The following is an 18,444-nucleotide window of genomic DNA, read 5'->3' as shown; positions in this document are numbered from 1 at the left end:
ATCTCTACACTCAATATGGGGCTCAAACTCACAACCCCGAGACCAAGTCACATGCTCTTCTCACTGGATCAGCCAGGTGTCCAAAATCCAATGACTTTTTGATGTCCTTTATACAGTACTGAAAAAGCCAAATCAGCTCCTTATATCACATTACATATAAAAACCAAACAAAAATCGCACAACTGCCCATTATTCATAGCCAGTATGGTACAGAATAAGTCATTTTACGACTCCAAGATCTGGTCTCATCTATAAATTGGGCACGATATTGACCAGTCTTTTAAGGGTAAATTTTTTTTAGGTTACCAAGTCCAGGCCTGATAAATCTAATAAATGTTAGCTTCTTCTCACTCTCTTTTATTTAATAGATTAAAAGGAAGTAACTGAAGTTTTTTTTTTTTAAAGATTTTATTTATTTATTCTTGAGAGAGAGAGAGAGAGAGAGGCAGAGACACAAGCAGAAGGAGGAGCAGCCTCCATGTAGGAGCCTGACGCGGGACTCGATCTTGGGTCTCCAGGATCATGCCTTGGGCCGAAGGCAGATGAGCCACCCAGACTCCAAAGTTTGAATTCAAACTTTTCTGACATATGTAAAATAAGGCAGTTAGCAGATGTGCTAATAAAGTATATAAAAGTGATAAAAACAATTATAACTGAAGTTGATTCTCTTTCTTAAAGGCATTTTAAAGGCTAGATTTGTAAGTAAAAATCAAAGCTTATTCACTGATTCAAAAAGAAATGGAAACATTAGAACTCAGATTGTGCTTTTTATTTATTTTTTCAAAGATTTTATTTATTTATTCATGAGAGACACAGAGGGAGGCAGGGACATAGGCAGAGAAAGAAGCAGGCTTGCTGTGGGGACCCTGATGTGGGACTCCATCCCAGGACCCTAGGATCACGTCCTGAATTGAAGGCAGATGCTCAACTGCTGAGCCACCAAGGAGTCCCATATTGGGTTTTTTTTTTTTTTTTTAAAGATTTTATTTATTTACGCATGAGAGAGACAGAGAGAGAGAGGCAGAGACAGAGGCAGAGGGAGAAGCAGGCTCCATGCAGGGAGCCCAATGTGGGACTCGATCTCAGGACTCTGGGATCATGCCCTGAGCCAAAGGCAAATGCTCAACTGCTGAGCCACCCAGGCGTCCCCATATTGTGCTTTTAAAACATGGTTTTCTCACTCAAAGACATCAAGCCTCCTTGGGAAAATGGCTAAATGCCTTCATACGGGAGCCAAATGGTTAGCAAAGAAATATTTCTTTTTATAGAAGTATTTGGACAATAAATGAAAAATAAATGAATTAGTTTACAATTACTACTTTACAACTCCTAGTGAATGACTAGATCTAGATAATAATCATCAATGACTATCTGTGCATCATCACCAGACATTATTTCCTGATGGAAGCATGACTTAAAAAACAACCTCTGAATCTGATAAAGCCTATGCCAATCAGTAAAAAGTACAAAAGACAGAGAACAGGTTAAAATAAAATCTGGGGGGATCCCTGGGTGGCTCAGCAGTTTAGCGTCTGCCTTCAGCCCAGGTGTGATCCTGGAGTCCCAGGATCAAGTCCAACATTGGGCTCCCTGCATGAAGCCTGCTTCTCCCTCTGCCTGTGTCTCTGCCTCTCTCTCTCTCTCTCTGTTTCTCTCATGAATAAATAAGTAAAATCTTTAAAATAAATAATAAAATAACATAACATAAAATAAAATCTGGGTGTGCACAATTGACAAAATGCATATTTTGGTAAACTCTAAAGAAAAACCTGGTTTCTTCATTAAAAAGAAAAAAAAGGAGAGAGAGATGGAAGGGGACTTTACAGTTTAGAAGATGACTAAGAGATAGCAATCAATTAGAATATATTGACCTCATTTGGGTCTTAATGTAGTAAATGGGAAAATAATGCTTAAGACAATCAGGGAGGAGACCTGGATAGCTCAATAAATTGAGTGTCCAACCCTTGATTTCAATTTCAGCTCAGGTCATGATCTCAAGGGTTGTAAGATCGAGGCCTGAGTCAACTCCACACTGGCAGTGGTGCCTGCTTTAGATTCTCTCTCTCCTCTGGGGTGCCTGGGTGGCACAGTCAGTTAAGCCTCAGACTTTTGGTTTCAGCTCAGGTCTTGAACTCAGGGTCATGAGATGGGGCCCACATGGGTTTCACCTGGAGCCTGCTTAAGACTCTCTCCCCTTGTCTCCTACCCTTGCTCATGCTCTTTCTCTCTGGAAAAAAAAAAAAAAAAAAGGAAAGACAATCTGGGAAATATAAATACTGACTGAATAGTCATTTTTTTTAAAAAAAGATTTTATTTATTTATTCATGAGAGACACAGAGAGAGAAAGAGAGAGAAAGAGAGGCAGAGGGAGAAGCAGGCACCATGCCAGGAGCTTGACGTGGGACTCGATCCTGGGGCTCTAGGACCAGGCCCTAGGCTGAAGGCAACACCAAACCTCTGAGCTACCCAGGCTGCCCTGAATAGTCATTTTAAGGTATGACTGTTATATCTGGATATGTTTTTAAAGTCAGTCTTCATCTTTTTATAGGGATACATACTGAAATGCAGATAAATTGATGATGCTTGGGATTTGCTTCAAAATAACAGGGGTGAGGAGTAGGGAAACGTAGAGATAAAACAAAAGTTGATGATGTTTGAGTTGAAAAAGAGTAGGTTCCCTCCCAGACTTTCATAACCACCAGGGAAACACAGGGCTGTGCTCCCAGAGATTCATCAGGACAGCAAGTGTCAATGAGTATCAGGCTTACATACTATGGGTACATACTGGCTGCATCCGCTTATACTGTATGCAATAGCTAGGTTAATTTGCTGAACCTTGAGCCCAGGGCGATGTACACAAGCAATCTTCCTCTCTTCACATATCTATTTTGATTAAGTACCCAATTTATGCACAATCAGTTCTTGGGTATTTCAGGCCTGGCAGGGGTACCTGCAATAAATATTTCTTTGACCTGATTGAGAAGGGTAAGAGTGTAAATTATAGTACTTCTGCCCAAGGCACCCCATGGGCATGTTGATGGTCTTGGGGTACCGCAATAACACCTTTTGCTTGTGATGCCTGCTGAGCTTCTATAACTGCAAATACATATGGGTGCTGTATATGCATCTGTAAGGGGTAGTACATACTTCTCCACTTGCCTCAAGAATACTTTCCCCAGGGGTACCTAGCTGGCTTGGTAAAACATGAGACTTTTTAACATATGACTCTTGATCTCAGGGGTTGTTGAGTTCAAGCCCAACACTGGGTAGAGAGCTTACTTAAAAAAAAAAAAAAAAAAAGAATAAAAAGAATATTCTCCCCAGTTCCACCCTAAGAGACTCACAGTTATCCAAGTCCTGTATCAGATGTCCATAGCTGTGAACTTCATTTTCCATGATCCATATATAATCTATCTTTGGTCTTTCCCTACTTTAGGATCTTTAAATTTCTTTCCTAAGATAGCATAAACTATCTAGATGGGTTTGTTCCCAGATCTATTTCCCTAACACTGACCCTCCTGATCTCTGCAAGGCCTGAGAGCAAAGAAAAAGATTTAGACCCTTAAGTGTTAACTCCTGAGGTATTCTCTCCTTCTTCAACCCTCTCAGCAGCAACTCTCTGTTCCTATCTATCCCTTCTGTTTCTCCCTAGTCCCCTGGTACTTTTTCTGCTTTTCCTAAGGATGTAGACTCTGGATCCACACCTAGGCAGCTTTCCACTCCCCATATAGAGCTGAAGCAAGAAAATTCTGGTGAGAAGGGGCAATCCATGGTGATAAGAATAATGATGTTGGGGGACGCCTGGGTGGCCTAGTGGTTGGGCGTCTGCCTTTGGCTTGGGGCGTGATCCTGGGGTCCTGGGATCGAGTCCCACATTGGGCTCCCTGCATGGAGCCTGCTTCTCCTCTGCCTAGGTATCTGCCTCTCTCCCTCTCTGTGTCTCTCATGAACAAAAAAATAAAATCTTAAAAAAAAAAAAAAAAAAGAATAATGAGGTTGGGGACCCAAAAGATGTGTCCCATTTTCCCATTTCCATCTTTGATTTACACTTCACATCTATTAATTTTTTTAAATATTTTATTTATTTATTTGAGAGAGAGAGAGAGAGAGAGAGAGAGAGAGAGAGAATGCTCACACAAGCAGTGAGACGAGCAGAGGAAGAGGGACAAGCAGATTCCCCACTAAGTGGGGAGCCTGACAAAGGGCTTGATCCTTGGACCTGAGATCATGAGCTGAAGTCTGAGATCATGAGCTGAAGTCTGAGATCATGAGCTAAGATCTGAGCTGAAGTCAGATGCTTAACCAACTGAGCCATCCAGGCTCCCCTACACTTCACATTTAGATATACAATACTCCTGGAATTGATTTTTTTCTAAACAGCCTTCTTTGAGATTTAATTCACATACCATATAATTCATCCATTTAAGTATACAATTAAATAATTTTTGAAGTATTTTCCTTTTTTAAAAAAATTTTTAAAGTATTTTCACAGGGTTGTGCAACTATCAATCACAACCTAATTTAGAGCATTTTCATCCCCTATTAAAAAACCTTGTACTCATTAGGTGTCACTCTTCATTCTCTTCTACCCCCATCCCAGCCCCAAGTAACTAGTAGTCAGTTCACCTTTTGGCTATTATGACCAGTACTCATGTACAACTTTTGTGTGCATGTATATATTCAATTCTCTTGGGAATATACTTAGAACTGCTGAATCATATAATAGCTCTATGTTTAACCTTCTGAGGAAATGCCAAACTGTTTTCCAAAGTGGGTGTGCCATTCCCACCAGTAATGTATGAAAATCCTAATTTCTTGACATCCTTGCCAACACTTTCTTTTTTTTTTTTTTTTTTTAAGATTTGTATTTATTTATTCATGAGAGACACAGAAAGAGAGAGGCAGGGACATAGGCAGAGGGAGAAGCAGGCTCCATGCAGGGAGCCCTATGTGGTACTCGATCCTGGAGTCGAGTACCTGAGCCAAAGGCAGATGTGCTTAACTACTGAGTCAGTCACCTAGGCGTCCCTATTTTCTGTCTTTTTTTTTTTTTTTTTTTTTTTTTAAATTTATGATAGTCACAGAGAGAGAGAGAGGCAGAGACACAGGCAGAGGGAGAAGCAGGCTCCATGCACCGGGAGCCTGATGTGGGATTCGATCCCGGGTCTCCAGGATCGTGCCCTGGGCCAAAGGCAGGCGCCAAACTGCTGTGCCACCCAGGGATCCCCTATTTTCTGTCTTTTTGATTGCAGCCATTGTAGTCGGTATGAAGTAGTAATTCGTTATGGTTTTATTTATTTATTATTATTTTAAAAGATTTACTTATTTTAGAGAGAGAGAGACAGAAAAAAAGAGCACACCTGACCAGAGGGAGGGACAGAGGGAGAGGGACCAAGAGAGAATCTTAAGCAGACTCCCTGCTGAGTATGGAGCCTGACTTGGTGATCAAGCCTGAGGTCATGACCTGAGCCAAAACCAAGAGTAAGTTGTTCAATGATCTGAGCCACCCAGCTGCCCCGCACTGTGGTTTTACCTTGCATTTCCTTAATGACTAATGATGCTAAACACGTTTTCCTAGAATTATTGGCCATTTGTATATGTTCTTCAGAGAAATGTTTATTCAGATCCTTTTGACTATTTTAAGATTATTTTTTTTTTGACAGAGAGAGACAGAGAGAGAATGCACACAAGCCAGGGGAGGGAGAGGGAGAGGGAGAACCAGGCTCCCCAAGGAGCAAGGAACCCAATGTGGGGCTTGACCCCAGGACTCTGGGGTCATAACCTGAGCCAAAGGCAGATGCTCAACCAACTGAGCCACCCAAGTGCCCCCTTTGACTATTTTTTAAGTTGGGTTGTCTTTTTATTACTGAGTTGAAAAAGTTCTTTATATATTTTGGGTGCAAGTCCTTTATAAAATGTATGATTTGCAAATGCTTCCTCCAATTCTGTGGGTTGTCTTTTTACTTTCTTGATGATACCATTTGTAGCACAGAAGTGTTTTGATTGTTTTTTCTGGAGAGAGTGAGTAAGCAGGGGAGAGAAAGAATAAAGAATCTTATGCAGTGGAAGCCGAACATGGGGCTTGATCTCGCAACCCTGAGACCATGAAATCAAGAATCAGATGCCCAATTGACTGAAGCACCCAGGTGCCCCATGTAACACAATTTTTAATTTTGAGGAAGACCAATTTCTGTCACTTGTGTTTTTGGTGTTCTATAAAATTGATTTTTGTGTATAATATGAAATATGAGTCAAGGGTCATTTTTTTCCTATGGATACCCAATTAATGCAACACTATTTATAGAAAAGACCACTGTTCTGCAGTGGCATCTTTGTCATAAACCAAATGCCCATATTTGTTTTTATTTTTAAAGATTTTATTTATTTATTCATGAGAGAGAGAGAGAGAGAAAGGCACAGACACAGGCAGAGGGAGAAGCAGGCTCCGTGGAGGGAGCCTGATGCAGGATGTGAACCGGGTCTCCAGGATCACACCCCGGGCTGAAGGCAGTGCTAGACTGCTGAGCCACCAGGGCTGCCCCAAATGTCCATATTTGTGTTGGTCCCTTTCTCCCTCCCTCCCTTCTTTGTTTCTTTTCCCACTCTCCTTCCATTTTATCTCAAAGTTTTTTTTTTAAGTAAGCTCTATGCTCAATGTGGGGCTTAAACTTATGATCCTGAAACCAAGTCTCATGTTCTACTGACTTAATCAGCCAGGCATCCCTGTGAAGGTCCATTCTTTAAAAATTAGATAGAACTCATTTGGGGGATGCCTGGGTGGCTCAGTGGTTGAGCGTCTGCCTTTGGCTCAGGACGTGATCCTGGGGTACAGGTCCCACATCAAGCTTCTCTGCAGGGAGCCTGCTTTTCCCTCTGCCTATGTCTCTGCCTGTCTTTCTGTGTCTCATGAATAAATAAATAAAGTCTTAAAAAAAAAAAAAAACAACTCATTTGGTTCTAGTGACAATTTTAATGGTAAATTATAAAGTTTTCAATAATAAAAGTTTTCCAGTTTTTAATTTTGGTAATTTATATTTTGCTAAAAAATAATTTAGGTCTTAAAATTTGTTGTCAGAGTTGATTAATTAAAAAAATTCTTGGGGGGCAGCCCGGGTGGTTCAGTGTTTTAGAGCCACCTTCAGCCCAGGGTGTGATCCTGGGGACCCATGATTGAGTCCCACATTGGGCTCCCTGCATGGAGTCTGCTTCTCCCTCTGCCTGTGTCTCTGCCTCTCTCTGTCTCTCATGTATAAATAAATAAAATCTTAAGAAAAAAATTTTTTTTGGGACGCCTGGGTGGCTCAGCAGTTGAGCACCTGCCTTTGGCTCATGGCATGATCCTGTGGTCCTGGGATCGAGTTCAGTGTTGAGCTTCTTGCCGGGAGCAATAAATAAATAAAATCTTTAAAAAATTTCTTTAAAACTCTGAGCATGTCTTTCTTTCTTTCTTTCTTTCTTTCTTTCTTTCTTTCTTTCTTTCTTTCTTTCTTTCTTTCTTTCTCTTTTTTTTAAGATTTTATTTATTCATTCATGAGAGACACAGAGAGAGAGGCAGAGACACACGCAGAGGGAGAAGCAGGCTCCCAGTGGGGAACCCGACACAGGACTCAATCCCAGGACCCCGGAATCACGACCTGAGCCAAAGACAGATGCTTAACAACAGAGCCACCCAGGTGCCCCACACGTCTTCTTTCTTAACCGTCAATATTTTAACCTTCTGTTTTTTAAATTAGGCTCTTTAAGGGTTTTCTTATTTTTTTTACATTTTATTTACCAAAAGTCTAATATTTGCTGTTATGTTCCATAAGGTTTGGTATTATATATCCTCCTTTACTTTGGTTTCTTGTTTTTTATTTCTAAGATTTTGTTTATTATTCATGAGAGAAACACAGAGAGAGAGTCAGAGAGAGAAGCAGGCTCCATGCAGGGAGCCCGATGTGGGACTCAATCCCAGGACTCCAGGATCACGCCCTGGGTCGAAGGCAGACAGACGTCCAACCACTGAGCCACCCAGGCATCCCGTTTACTTTGTTTTCTTAACATTCTTGATTAAGACTGTTATATGATCTCAGAGTTATCTACAAGTGTATTTCTCAATTTCCAAGAAGCTAAGAATGTTTTAGTCCTTTTATTAATTCTAATTTTATTGGATTAAGATCAGATGATATTGTCCATCAAATCTCTCATTTTTTTTCAATTAGTTAATATTTTCTTTGTGGCCAAGGGCATAACTAATTTTTGTAAATGTTCGACAGACCTAAGATATTCCTATTAAGTGACTCAAATTTTTCTATTAATCTTTTGAATTGAGTTTGTGTAATTCAAATATTATGTAATATTATTATGATTCTGAAAAATGTTTACTAAAAACTTCTGCTGGGGTACCTGGGTATCTGCCTTCTGTTCAGGTCATGATCTGGGATAGAGCCCATATTGGGCTTCCTCCTCAGTAGGGAGTCTGCTTCTCCCTCTTCCTCTGTGTGCTCTCTCTGTCTTGCTCAAACTCTCTCTCAAATAAATAAATTGCAAGGAATGAGAAAAAAATAAAATTTCACCTTATCAAAAATCTATAATATTTAAAAAAAAAAACATCAATTTTCTGTTTTTAAGTAGGCTCCAGGTTGAAGCCCCAACGCAAAGCTTAAACTCATAACCCTGATATCAAGAACTGAGCTGCGATCAAGAGTCATTTAGCCAACTGAGCCACTTAGGCAACCCCTCCTAAACCCAATTTTTATGCTAATCACAATGTATTTACTGTAGAAAAACTTTCTTTTCCTTTTTTAAAATTTTTTAAAGATTTATATATTTATTCATGAGAGAGACAGAGAGAGGCAGAGACACAGGCAGAGGGAGAACCAGGCTCCTTGTAGGGAGCCTGATGTGGGACTGGATCCCCAGGATCATGACCTAGGCCAAAGGCAGATGCTCAACCGATGAGCCACCCAGGCATCCCTAGAAAAACTTTCTGTAGGAAAAAATGCTTCCTTAGATTATTTTTCTATTTTTGAATAACACTTGTTTTGATACAGTTTGATAAACAAGTAAAATACATTTTAACTGAGATAACTATTTTGCCAAGAAATTGCACTTACTTTGGCTGGGAGATTGCTCTGTCGGGGTTTCTGTATCAAAATGTGGACCTGAAGAAGTATAAAGAACTCCTTTATTGTAATTTTCCCATCTTTGAGTTTCTGAGGAGAGAAAAAAGTTTGCACAATTTTCAAAGTGAGCTCATTTTACTATAACCACCCTATTTTGTTTCTAAATAGCTCATAGTATTTTGCATATATTTGTGGAAATATCCAAATATTTGTAAGCTATACACGAACAGATTTTTATCTAATATTATTTCTTAAGGTTATTCAGTAACAAAAGAATTGATAAACAACAAAACATAGATCTTCTAACTGTGATTTCTAATCCATATGATTAATTACCATGCTGGGTTCTGAACAAAAAAATCTAATTTTCTGTATAGATGAAACATATCATAATTTTAAAAAAATTTAAAAAGTGAAAACTAAAGAGGAAATATAGTTGCATTAGAAATGAGAAATAGTTTGACATACCTCCTTCAAGCTCTCTTCACAAATAGTGTCTCTGAGAAACTGTGATTCCATTTGACTATTGTGCTGTGCTAGAAGTAAGGTAAATTTAGGTAATAAACTAATCAAAAATAAACTGTAAGCTTAATTTTAATTATCATTCAGGCTTTTGTGCAGTTCATGATCTTGTAGCTAGATCTTTTTGGGAAAAGTCATTTATAGGGCAGATTATGCTACCGTTTTAAGGCCCCATTTAATATTTCTTTACTAATTATAAGCTTCTTAAGGAAATTACCCTTTATGGTCTTAAGAACATTACCCTTTATGCTCTATCATTTCTCAATTTATTAAAATAATTAAGAATTAAAAATAAATTAAAATTATTTTACTTGTCAACAATGTATAACTCCCAAAAAGCTTACATAAATTTCAAATATTTCCTGAACTGAAATACATTTATTACTAGTCAAGTAAGCAGATGACTTCTATTATTTAGCTTTCATAAAGATCTTACTGCTGAAGTCCAGAGAGGTCCCATCAGCCTTTATCGAATCCAGAGAACTGCTGCAACTAGATGGGGTTCTGCTCAGGCTGTTAGCATTTTTATCTATATCCCCTTCAGCATGGTGATCAAAAATCTGAAATAATTAAGGAACATTATCAGCCCTAAGTTACGACTCTTTATACTTACAATAACTGTTTGTTGAACACTAACAAATACTACTTCAACATAAAATTTATCTATAATTTATAAGAAACCCCTTAGTAACAAACTAGAATAGTAACAAGCAACTTATTAGGCCTTTATTTTTTATTTTTTTTAAAGATTTTATTTATTTATTCATAAGAGACAAAGAGAGAGAGGGGCAGATACATAGGCAGAGAGAGAATCAGGCTCCATGTAGGGAGCCTGATGTGGGACTTGATCCTGGGACTCCAGGATCATGCCCTGGGCCGAAGGCAGACGCTAAACTGCTGAGCCACCCAGGTATCCCAACTTATTAGGCCTTTAAAGTTTCAAATAATTTTATTTTAATTTTTTAAAAAGTTTATTTATTTTTCTTAGTAATCTCTACACCCAACCTGGAGTTCAAGCTCATAACCCTGACATTAAGGGTTACATGCTCCTGTGACAGGGCCACTCTAGGTGCCTCTAGAATTAAAAATAATTTTATTTAAGAATATATAGAAATCAGCTTGTACATTATACAATATGAGCAAATTGTTTCTCAGATGTCTAAGTTAAAGCCAGATCCTATAAACTGACAAATGTTGACCTACTCAATTATTCAACTACTAGCCACCAGGGTCAGGGCTACCACACTGAAATAAACCAGCACAGAATATTGGCTATTCAAGGGACTTGTGATAGAACACAAAGAAACTTATTTCCAGGATTTAGTACTTCTTTCCCCAGATGACCAAGATACTTTTGGCTGATGTCAAATAAGTGATATGCTGCTTTTACCATTTTAACCATTTGACTTTACAGCCTTAAATGCCATTTTCATCTACCTATTTATGTATTTTTTTGAGGACAATATATCCCTTATCTAAATGTTAGAATGTACTCTCCTTAGAAAAGATTTTTCTATAAATTCCCACTGATGAATTCCCAGCAACTAAACAGTACTCAGGACACAGGGGATATTCAATATCTACTGAACAAAAAATATTCATTTTCATAAAGTCTGTTCAGTTATAAATTTTTTAAAAGATTTTATTTATTCATGAGAGAGACCGGCAGAGACACAGGCAAAGGAGAAATAGGTTCCATGCAGGGAGCCCGATGAAGGACTTGATCCTAGGACCCCAGGATCACACCCTGAGGCAAAGGCAGCCGCTCAAATGCTGAGTCACCCCAGTGTCCCAATTATAAATTTTTAAATCACTGATACTACTGTCTCAAAACTTCACAGATGAACCATTTCCTCAGGACCTCATCTTATAGAACTACTGAAATACTTTTCTAAGCTTACTTGTCTTAGTTTTTTTTTAATATATTTTTAAAAGATTTTATTTATTTATTCATGAGAGACACAGAGGGAGAGAGAGGCACAGACACAGGCAGAGGGAGAAGCAGGCTCCATGCAGGGAGCCCAACATGGGACTCGATCCCGAGTCTCCAGGATCAGGCTCTGGGCTGAAGGCAGGCGCTAAACCGCTGAACCACCTGGGCTACCCTGTATTAGAGTTTAAACTTTGTTTTCTATGAACCTGATATTTTCTAATCTTCATTTCTCCACCTGAGTTACTCAGTTTTAATGACAGCTTTTATTCTCTTCAAGTTGTCCAAATGAGTGTTCTCTCAACTTTTAAAAAGATCTATGACTTCTTCCATAAATTCGAAATCTCACTTCTTCACCTTGAGATACTGGGCTTGACCCAGGCATTTTCTCATCCACTAAAGAAATAGATTCTCAGATTTTACAAATCCTCATTAGCCAAGAAAATTCAGGCAAGCTTTTCTTTATGCACTTTACATAACAAAAAGGCTTTTTTACTCTCCAGATATTTAGATTGAAGATAACTTTTCAAGCTACATATACTCTGCCTAGAGAGTCTCCTATGCAAAACTATAATGACAAATTACACAATTTCAACATTAATTTTTGTTCTATTTCCTATTTCATTTTTTGTGATGATTTGTCACTTCAAATTGTTTTTAAGTCTAGCTGTTAGTCAAGTAATTCCTTAACATTCTAAATAGGAATATTTCTCTAGACCTATAATTGGAAATGACCAATTCCTGCTCATCCAAGACTAAAATTAAAATTCAATACTCATAACTTAAAAAAAGACCCACCACATTCCTTAGTTTAAGACAGAGCTTACCTCCTGATCTTGTGTAGTATCACTACACCTAATCTCACTTTTCCTGATTTTTTTCTCATTCTGAATATCATCATCTTCTTGTACCCAGGTTCTTTTTTGGTTACTGCAGGTTTCTCTTATCTTATTTTCAGATGGTGGAATCCCTTTTTGATATGTCTCAATCAAAGCCTTTTCTTCAGTTTCTATGGTAATAGAATCTGAGGAATTAATCTCACCAGGATATATAGGAAAGTTTTCCTCATTTATATACTGAGATGGACTTAAGGTCAGTTTAGTTGCAACAAATTCAATGCTTGGCTCCTTACTGAAGACTGGCTGAATTTCTAAGTGATTTAAATCAGTTGTGTCTGCTTGAATCTGCTTCAGGTCATTAATACCAGTGACACTACAATTTCTCTTGTTTGGCAATCTGGGCAAAAATATTCCCAAAGAACATCTCTTCACTTTATCTTTTACAACTGTCATGAGTGGTACAGAGTTGGTTTCAGCTCCATTATGAGAAATTTTGCTTTCTTCATCTCTATCATCTTCAACATTGCTGGGCGCTGTGTTAATGTTCTGTATTTCTGTAGCTTGCAATATACTCATATGATTGTGTGCCTTGTTTATTAATGCAAGTATTTGCTCTGGAGAAGATGGAATATGGGGAGTTTGGAAATCTAAAAATTCTTCAGTTTTTCCATTCAAATTATTCAGATTTGATCTGACACTATTAAAACTTGTATTAGATGCAATTACAGTATCTGATGCTTCTCTAGAATTACTATGAGTTTGAATAACTTGCTTAGTCAAGTCTGAATTACTGTGGAAATCGGTATTACATTTAGTATTTTTCCTCAGCTCATTTTTACAGACTATGGTAAATTGTTTATCATTGTTGAGCATTTTGGCCTCGTTTTCACATGTGGGTACAAAGGAATTTCCTATAACAATATTTAAATTCTTATTTCCAGAATTAGATGATATTGTTTCATCTTTATTCAAAATTATCCGTCCTTGTTGAGGTAATGGAGGTACCTGGCTTGTGAGATGAGGCTGAGAAGTAACACAAACATTATCAACAACAGTCTTCTTTAAATTATGTTCCGTGGTATCAACAAAGCCCTCCATTTGATCCTTTGGGGGTTTAAAGGATACTCGATTTGAGTTAGGTTTAATCATCTCCGCCAGCTCCTGACTATCTTGTAAAGTTTGATTAGCTATTAGATTCTGGGACTCCTTAATCATATCTTGATCTTTAAGCACTGTTGTAACACAGTCTAACTGTCCATTGGTATTGGTTTGAGTCACTTTTTCTTTCTTTAACAAAGAACAAGCAGAGGGAGGCAGTCCCTCAGGTTTCAAGTAATATTCATTGGCTAAATCCTTTACATAAGAAAGATCATTTTGCACTGGGCAGTTACTGGCTTTCTTATCTTTATTACTTAAGGACATGACATTCCCCTCTAAATTATCAAAACAGGAAATAGCATTTGGTAAACAGGAATAATTATCACTGGATCCACACGTAGCAGTTGCTTGACTGTTAGTAAAGTCCATGTTTCTTCTATCTGTACTATTTAACTGACAGCTTCCAATTCTGGCTTTTTCCGGTATATAGGTCTGGTCTACTGCCAATGCTTGTTTTTCAGTGATTTCTTGAACAGAGCTACCATCATTATGAAAAGAAATACCCAAGGGTTTTCCTGTAGCTATTCCAAATTTAGGGCACTCTTGATTAATTTTCTCTGTGTTTTGACAATCAATGAAAACAGTATGGGACTCGGTGACTTCCAGATCACCATGATTATCAACAAACATTACAGTTTTATCTATGGGCCTAGTAGTGATTTTATCCGGTGAGACAGTTTTACATTCTAACGCAGTCGTATGACTTCTAGTCATCTCCATGTCATCCTGCCCACATGAATACAAAACAGTTTTAGAAGCTCCTGTCAAAGGCACCAAATGGGAATCCTCTCTATCTTCTGGGGCACTTTTATAGTTTATTTTCACTGTACAACTCTGGGTGATATCCATATCATCATCATTTTTAGAAAATGCAGCAATCTTGTCATTTTTGAGTCTAAGGCTTTTCCTTCTCTGACTTTTGTCTGATATAGTGTCATTCAGAAATTCAGGCTTTTGTACATCTTTGCCATTTTTCCAAATGGTGAATTTAGATACTTCCATGTTATCACCAGCTACTGCTTTCTCTATAGGACCATTATTAGACCATTCCCTCAGTAGTGTTAGCTTATTGACGTTTGCTGCTGAATGGTCACTTTCACCATTCTCCAGAAAGGAAACACTCTCCTCAGCAGAAGCAGGTGTCATTTTTGGCTTTTCTATGCTTTTTCTTCTTTTGGATAGTTCCGAGTCAAGTTTGTCTATACTCACAGTCCTCTCCTTTGCTTGGTAGTCAATGAAAACAGTGTGAGACTTTGTCATTTCCAGTTCATTGTAATTATCTACAAACATTACAGTTTTTTCCATAGGCCTACTGGTTATTTTATCTGGTGAGACAGTTATACATTCCAAGGCAGTTGTGTGACTTTTAGTGATCTCCACATCATCTTGCCCACATTCATACAAAACAGTTTTAGAAGTTCCTGCCAAATGGGAATCTTGTTCAAGTAATAAAGGTTTATGATTTATTTCCACTGTAAAAATCTTGGTGATATCCATATCATTCTCATCACCCTCTGAAAATACAATAGTCTTATCAACTTTTTGTCTGCCAACACTTTTTCTTCCACAAATTTTGACATCTTGCTTTTCATTCAAAAATCCAAGTTTCTGTATGCTATTGTCCTCTATCACATCTAGGTTATCCTTAGAAACAGATATTCCTGTTTTTTCTATAGGACTTTTACAACATTTTTCAACTTTTATAGCTGTCTGTCTGTTTGCTGTTGTTAGCAGACTGTTAGTATTTTCTAGATTAGTCTTACCCAATTCTTGTATTTCAGAAGGACTAAATCCAATGACAACAGTGTGACTCTTGGTTAGATCCATATTTTGTTCCTCCTCTGAACAAATAATTGTTTTGTCATGAGAATAGTCAGGTGTTGGATTGCCTACACCTTTCCTCAGTGGCTCAGGCAGTTTAGAATTCTGGCCTGGCACAGATTTCATTGTGTAACTGTTAATAGCAATATTATGATTTTTCATGTTAGACTGTCCTTCTAATGAAAATAATGACTCTGAAGTAGGAAACAAAGATTGCTCACATGGAACAGTATTTCTATTATTTCCTAGTGCTACTTGTTTCTCAAGATTTCTATCAGAGTATACTATACTATGGCTTATTGCAATGTCTTGATTAATATCAGCTGATTGAGGAGAATCTTTATCAACATAAGGTGCAATCTCTAAAACTTGAACTTTTTCTTTGCCCCAGGTGTCCACTGGGATGTTTTTAGATATTATGTCTGGCTGCTGGGATGGTTCAATACGACTTTTGGTCATTTCTTGCCATTCACCTGAAGGGCTTTTGCTGTGAGAGAGAAATTTACTGGTATTCTCAGATGTTACATTGTAAGATGTAAGTGGAGCTTGACTTCCTAAGTTAGTTGTGTGACTTTTAGTCAAATCCATATCTTCACCTGTGAAGATTTCAGTCTTTTTGTCAGTCAATGAAATAGATAAAGAGTTTGCCAGGCTCTGCTGTAATCTTCCCTTAGATATATGAGGAACTGAGCTACAATTTATATTCATTTTCCCGTCCTTTGACATGGTTATGAGATTTTGGAGCATTATTTCTTTTTCAGATATTGATGTGTCTGCTTTCTGTATATTTGTCTGATCTTGTTTAAAAATCTGATTATCTATTGCAACTGTATGACTCCTCGTAATGTCCATGCTATCCTCTCCTGAATAAATAGTTTTCTCTGTAAGAAGAGAGATGGCATCTGGATTGGGATACATTTTAGAATAATTATCATTCTTCAGCAAATTCTTCTCTTTTCTCATACCCGAGAGACACGTGGTCAGTTCCATGGCATTATTACTGCTAGAATAGAAAAATGTCTTATAATCTTGAGTAGCTGGACTGGTACATATAGATTCTGGGATTATAGTCAATGTTCTGGCATCTTGGTTAGAAGTCTGTGTGCTTGTGTGAGTTTCTGTCCCTGTAATATGACTTTTGGTAATATGTATTTCACCATTAGGGTTTAAAGGGGTTTGAAAAGGAATATTCAATTTATTAAAGATTGTCTTCCCTCCTGGAGCTTTAACCTCCATCATGACATTCTGAGTTTGATTTTCTTTATTAGATGAATTATCTGCTGAGGGTAAATTCTGTATAGTGTGGTTAGTTGTCAAGTCCATAAAATCACTGCCATAAATTGTAATATCATCACCTTTAAATTCCCCTATGCTGGCCTTACTGGATGTGGGAACCAAAGTCTGAATACTGGCTGTATGACACTGAGTGAAATTCATCCCATCATTTTGTTCTCCGAAGATTCTAGTTGTATTACTACTATTTTCATCTACCCTAAGAGATACATGCATTTGATGTACAGAAGAGGCCTTCTTTGTTTTTATGGGATGAACAGATATTTCAAAATTTTCTTTATCAGGTCCTGTAGGAAAAGCATTAGATTTTCCTGTTTTCAATCTTTTTATGAAGTCATTAAAATGTATTTTCTTTTCTGAAGAAGTGCTTTGATCCATGGAAAAATTTAATTCTTTTTTCATTCTTGAATCCTTAGTATGGAGCTTTAAGTTAGCCAGAAATGATGCGGTATCTATCTTAATGGACTTTTCACTTTTAGTACAATCTAACAGGTCTTTGGTAATCATTACGGTGTGACTTGCTGTTAGGTCCATCTGGTTTTCATCTGAAAAGATGACTGTTTGGTCATTTGCAGGTTTCATTTCATGGTTGTGTTCTGTAATTGAAATCTACAGTGAAAGCAAAATATAGGAGATCAGATCAAATGCAAACTTTCAGAAAGGTTTTTACAAAATGTACTACATCAGAGTACTTAATATAAACAATCCTCAAAGATGGTTTCATGATACACTGGTTTGTTTGAATCAGTGTGGTATGTAGCATGTAATTTGTTATTACATTTTTTTTCAAAGTCTGTAAATGCTTTTAGTGTTTTTGGATAAATTAAAAGTTTCAAGGTTAATTATACATCAACTAGAATGACTAAAAATGAAAAAGACCGAGAATATCAAATACAACTCTAATGAAAATTCTAATTACGATAGATATTAGGTCATTCTAAGTAAAAAAAAAAAAAAAAAGACTCAGAGCTAAGAGCATGATGGCTAATTTATAGTACACTCTACTCTTGGAAGTTGGGTTCTCTTTGAATCTTAATGCAGTGGTTTTATTTGTAAGGAAACAGTCCAATTCCTTGCTACTCAAAGTATGGTCTGTGAAGTAATGCACTAGAGTATAGTATCATTAGGAGATTATTGGAAGTATAGTATCTCAAGGTGTGCCCGAGATATACTGAGAAGGAATCTATATTTTAACAAAATCCTGCATATGTCCATTATAGTTTGAGAAGTCCTGACATAATCAATATATTTCCTTATTTAAACTGGCAATAATTGAACTGTCCTTAGTTAACTGAAAAGGTAGGAAGTTTTCCAGTCTATGCTGGTCAACTTTGGTAAGTAATCCCCAAACAATGCCATAACATTATTTTTTGTGTGTCTTAACTATAAGGGAGAATAAATGAAAAGGCACATGCATGAACTCCTACCTCTCTCTGTTGCATCTGAGTCTGAATAGGAGCAGAAAGCAATGTGTTCATCCCTATTGAAAAGGAGGAAAAACTACAGTCAATAACAAAAATACATATATCACCAAGAGCCTGCTTTTCTTTCTGTAGGTTCTTCATCATTTATGAGTATTTATTGAAGTTTTATCAGTTACTGAGGGCTTCATAAGGGCTTAGGTACTAAATTTCATCAAGACTTCTAATTGTGGGATCCCTGGGTGGCAGTGGTTTGGTGCCTGCCTTTGGCCCAGGGCGAGATCCTGGAGACCCGGGATCTAATCCCATGTCGGGCTCCCGGTGCATGGAGCCTGCTTCTCCCTCTGCCTATGTCT

At 37.6% G+C, this 18,444-nt stretch overlaps 1 protein-coding gene across 2 annotated transcripts in view; it reads right to left on the bottom strand.

The window, feature by feature from the left end:
* KNL1 (kinetochore scaffold 1) overlaps positions 1-18,444 on the bottom strand; it is a 70,680-nt gene that overhangs the window by 16,954 nt on the left and 35,282 nt on the right. For both annotated transcript variants that reach the window (XM_077880642.1, XM_077880643.1), the window contains exons 9-13: positions 18,095-18,147; positions 12,384-17,276; positions 10,063-10,186; positions 9,573-9,640; positions 9,096-9,194 (exon numbers count right to left, since the gene is read on the bottom strand). In XM_077880642.1, the coding sequence (XP_077736768.1) occupies positions 9,096-9,194; positions 9,573-9,640; positions 10,063-10,186; positions 12,384-17,276; positions 18,095-18,147 (5,237 nt within the window). The remainder of the gene's footprint in view (positions 1-9,095; positions 9,195-9,572; positions 9,641-10,062; positions 10,187-12,383; positions 17,277-18,094; positions 18,148-18,444) is intronic.

The sequence above is a fragment of the Canis aureus genome, chromosome 32 (genome assembly GCF_053574225.1).
Source record: "Canis aureus isolate CA01 chromosome 32, VMU_Caureus_v.1.0, whole genome shotgun sequence".
Lineage (NCBI taxonomy): Eukaryota > Metazoa > Chordata > Mammalia > Carnivora > Canidae > Canis > Canis aureus.
The sequence above is the reverse complement of the archived record's forward strand: the minus strand, read 5'-3'. Positions and strand labels throughout refer to the sequence as shown.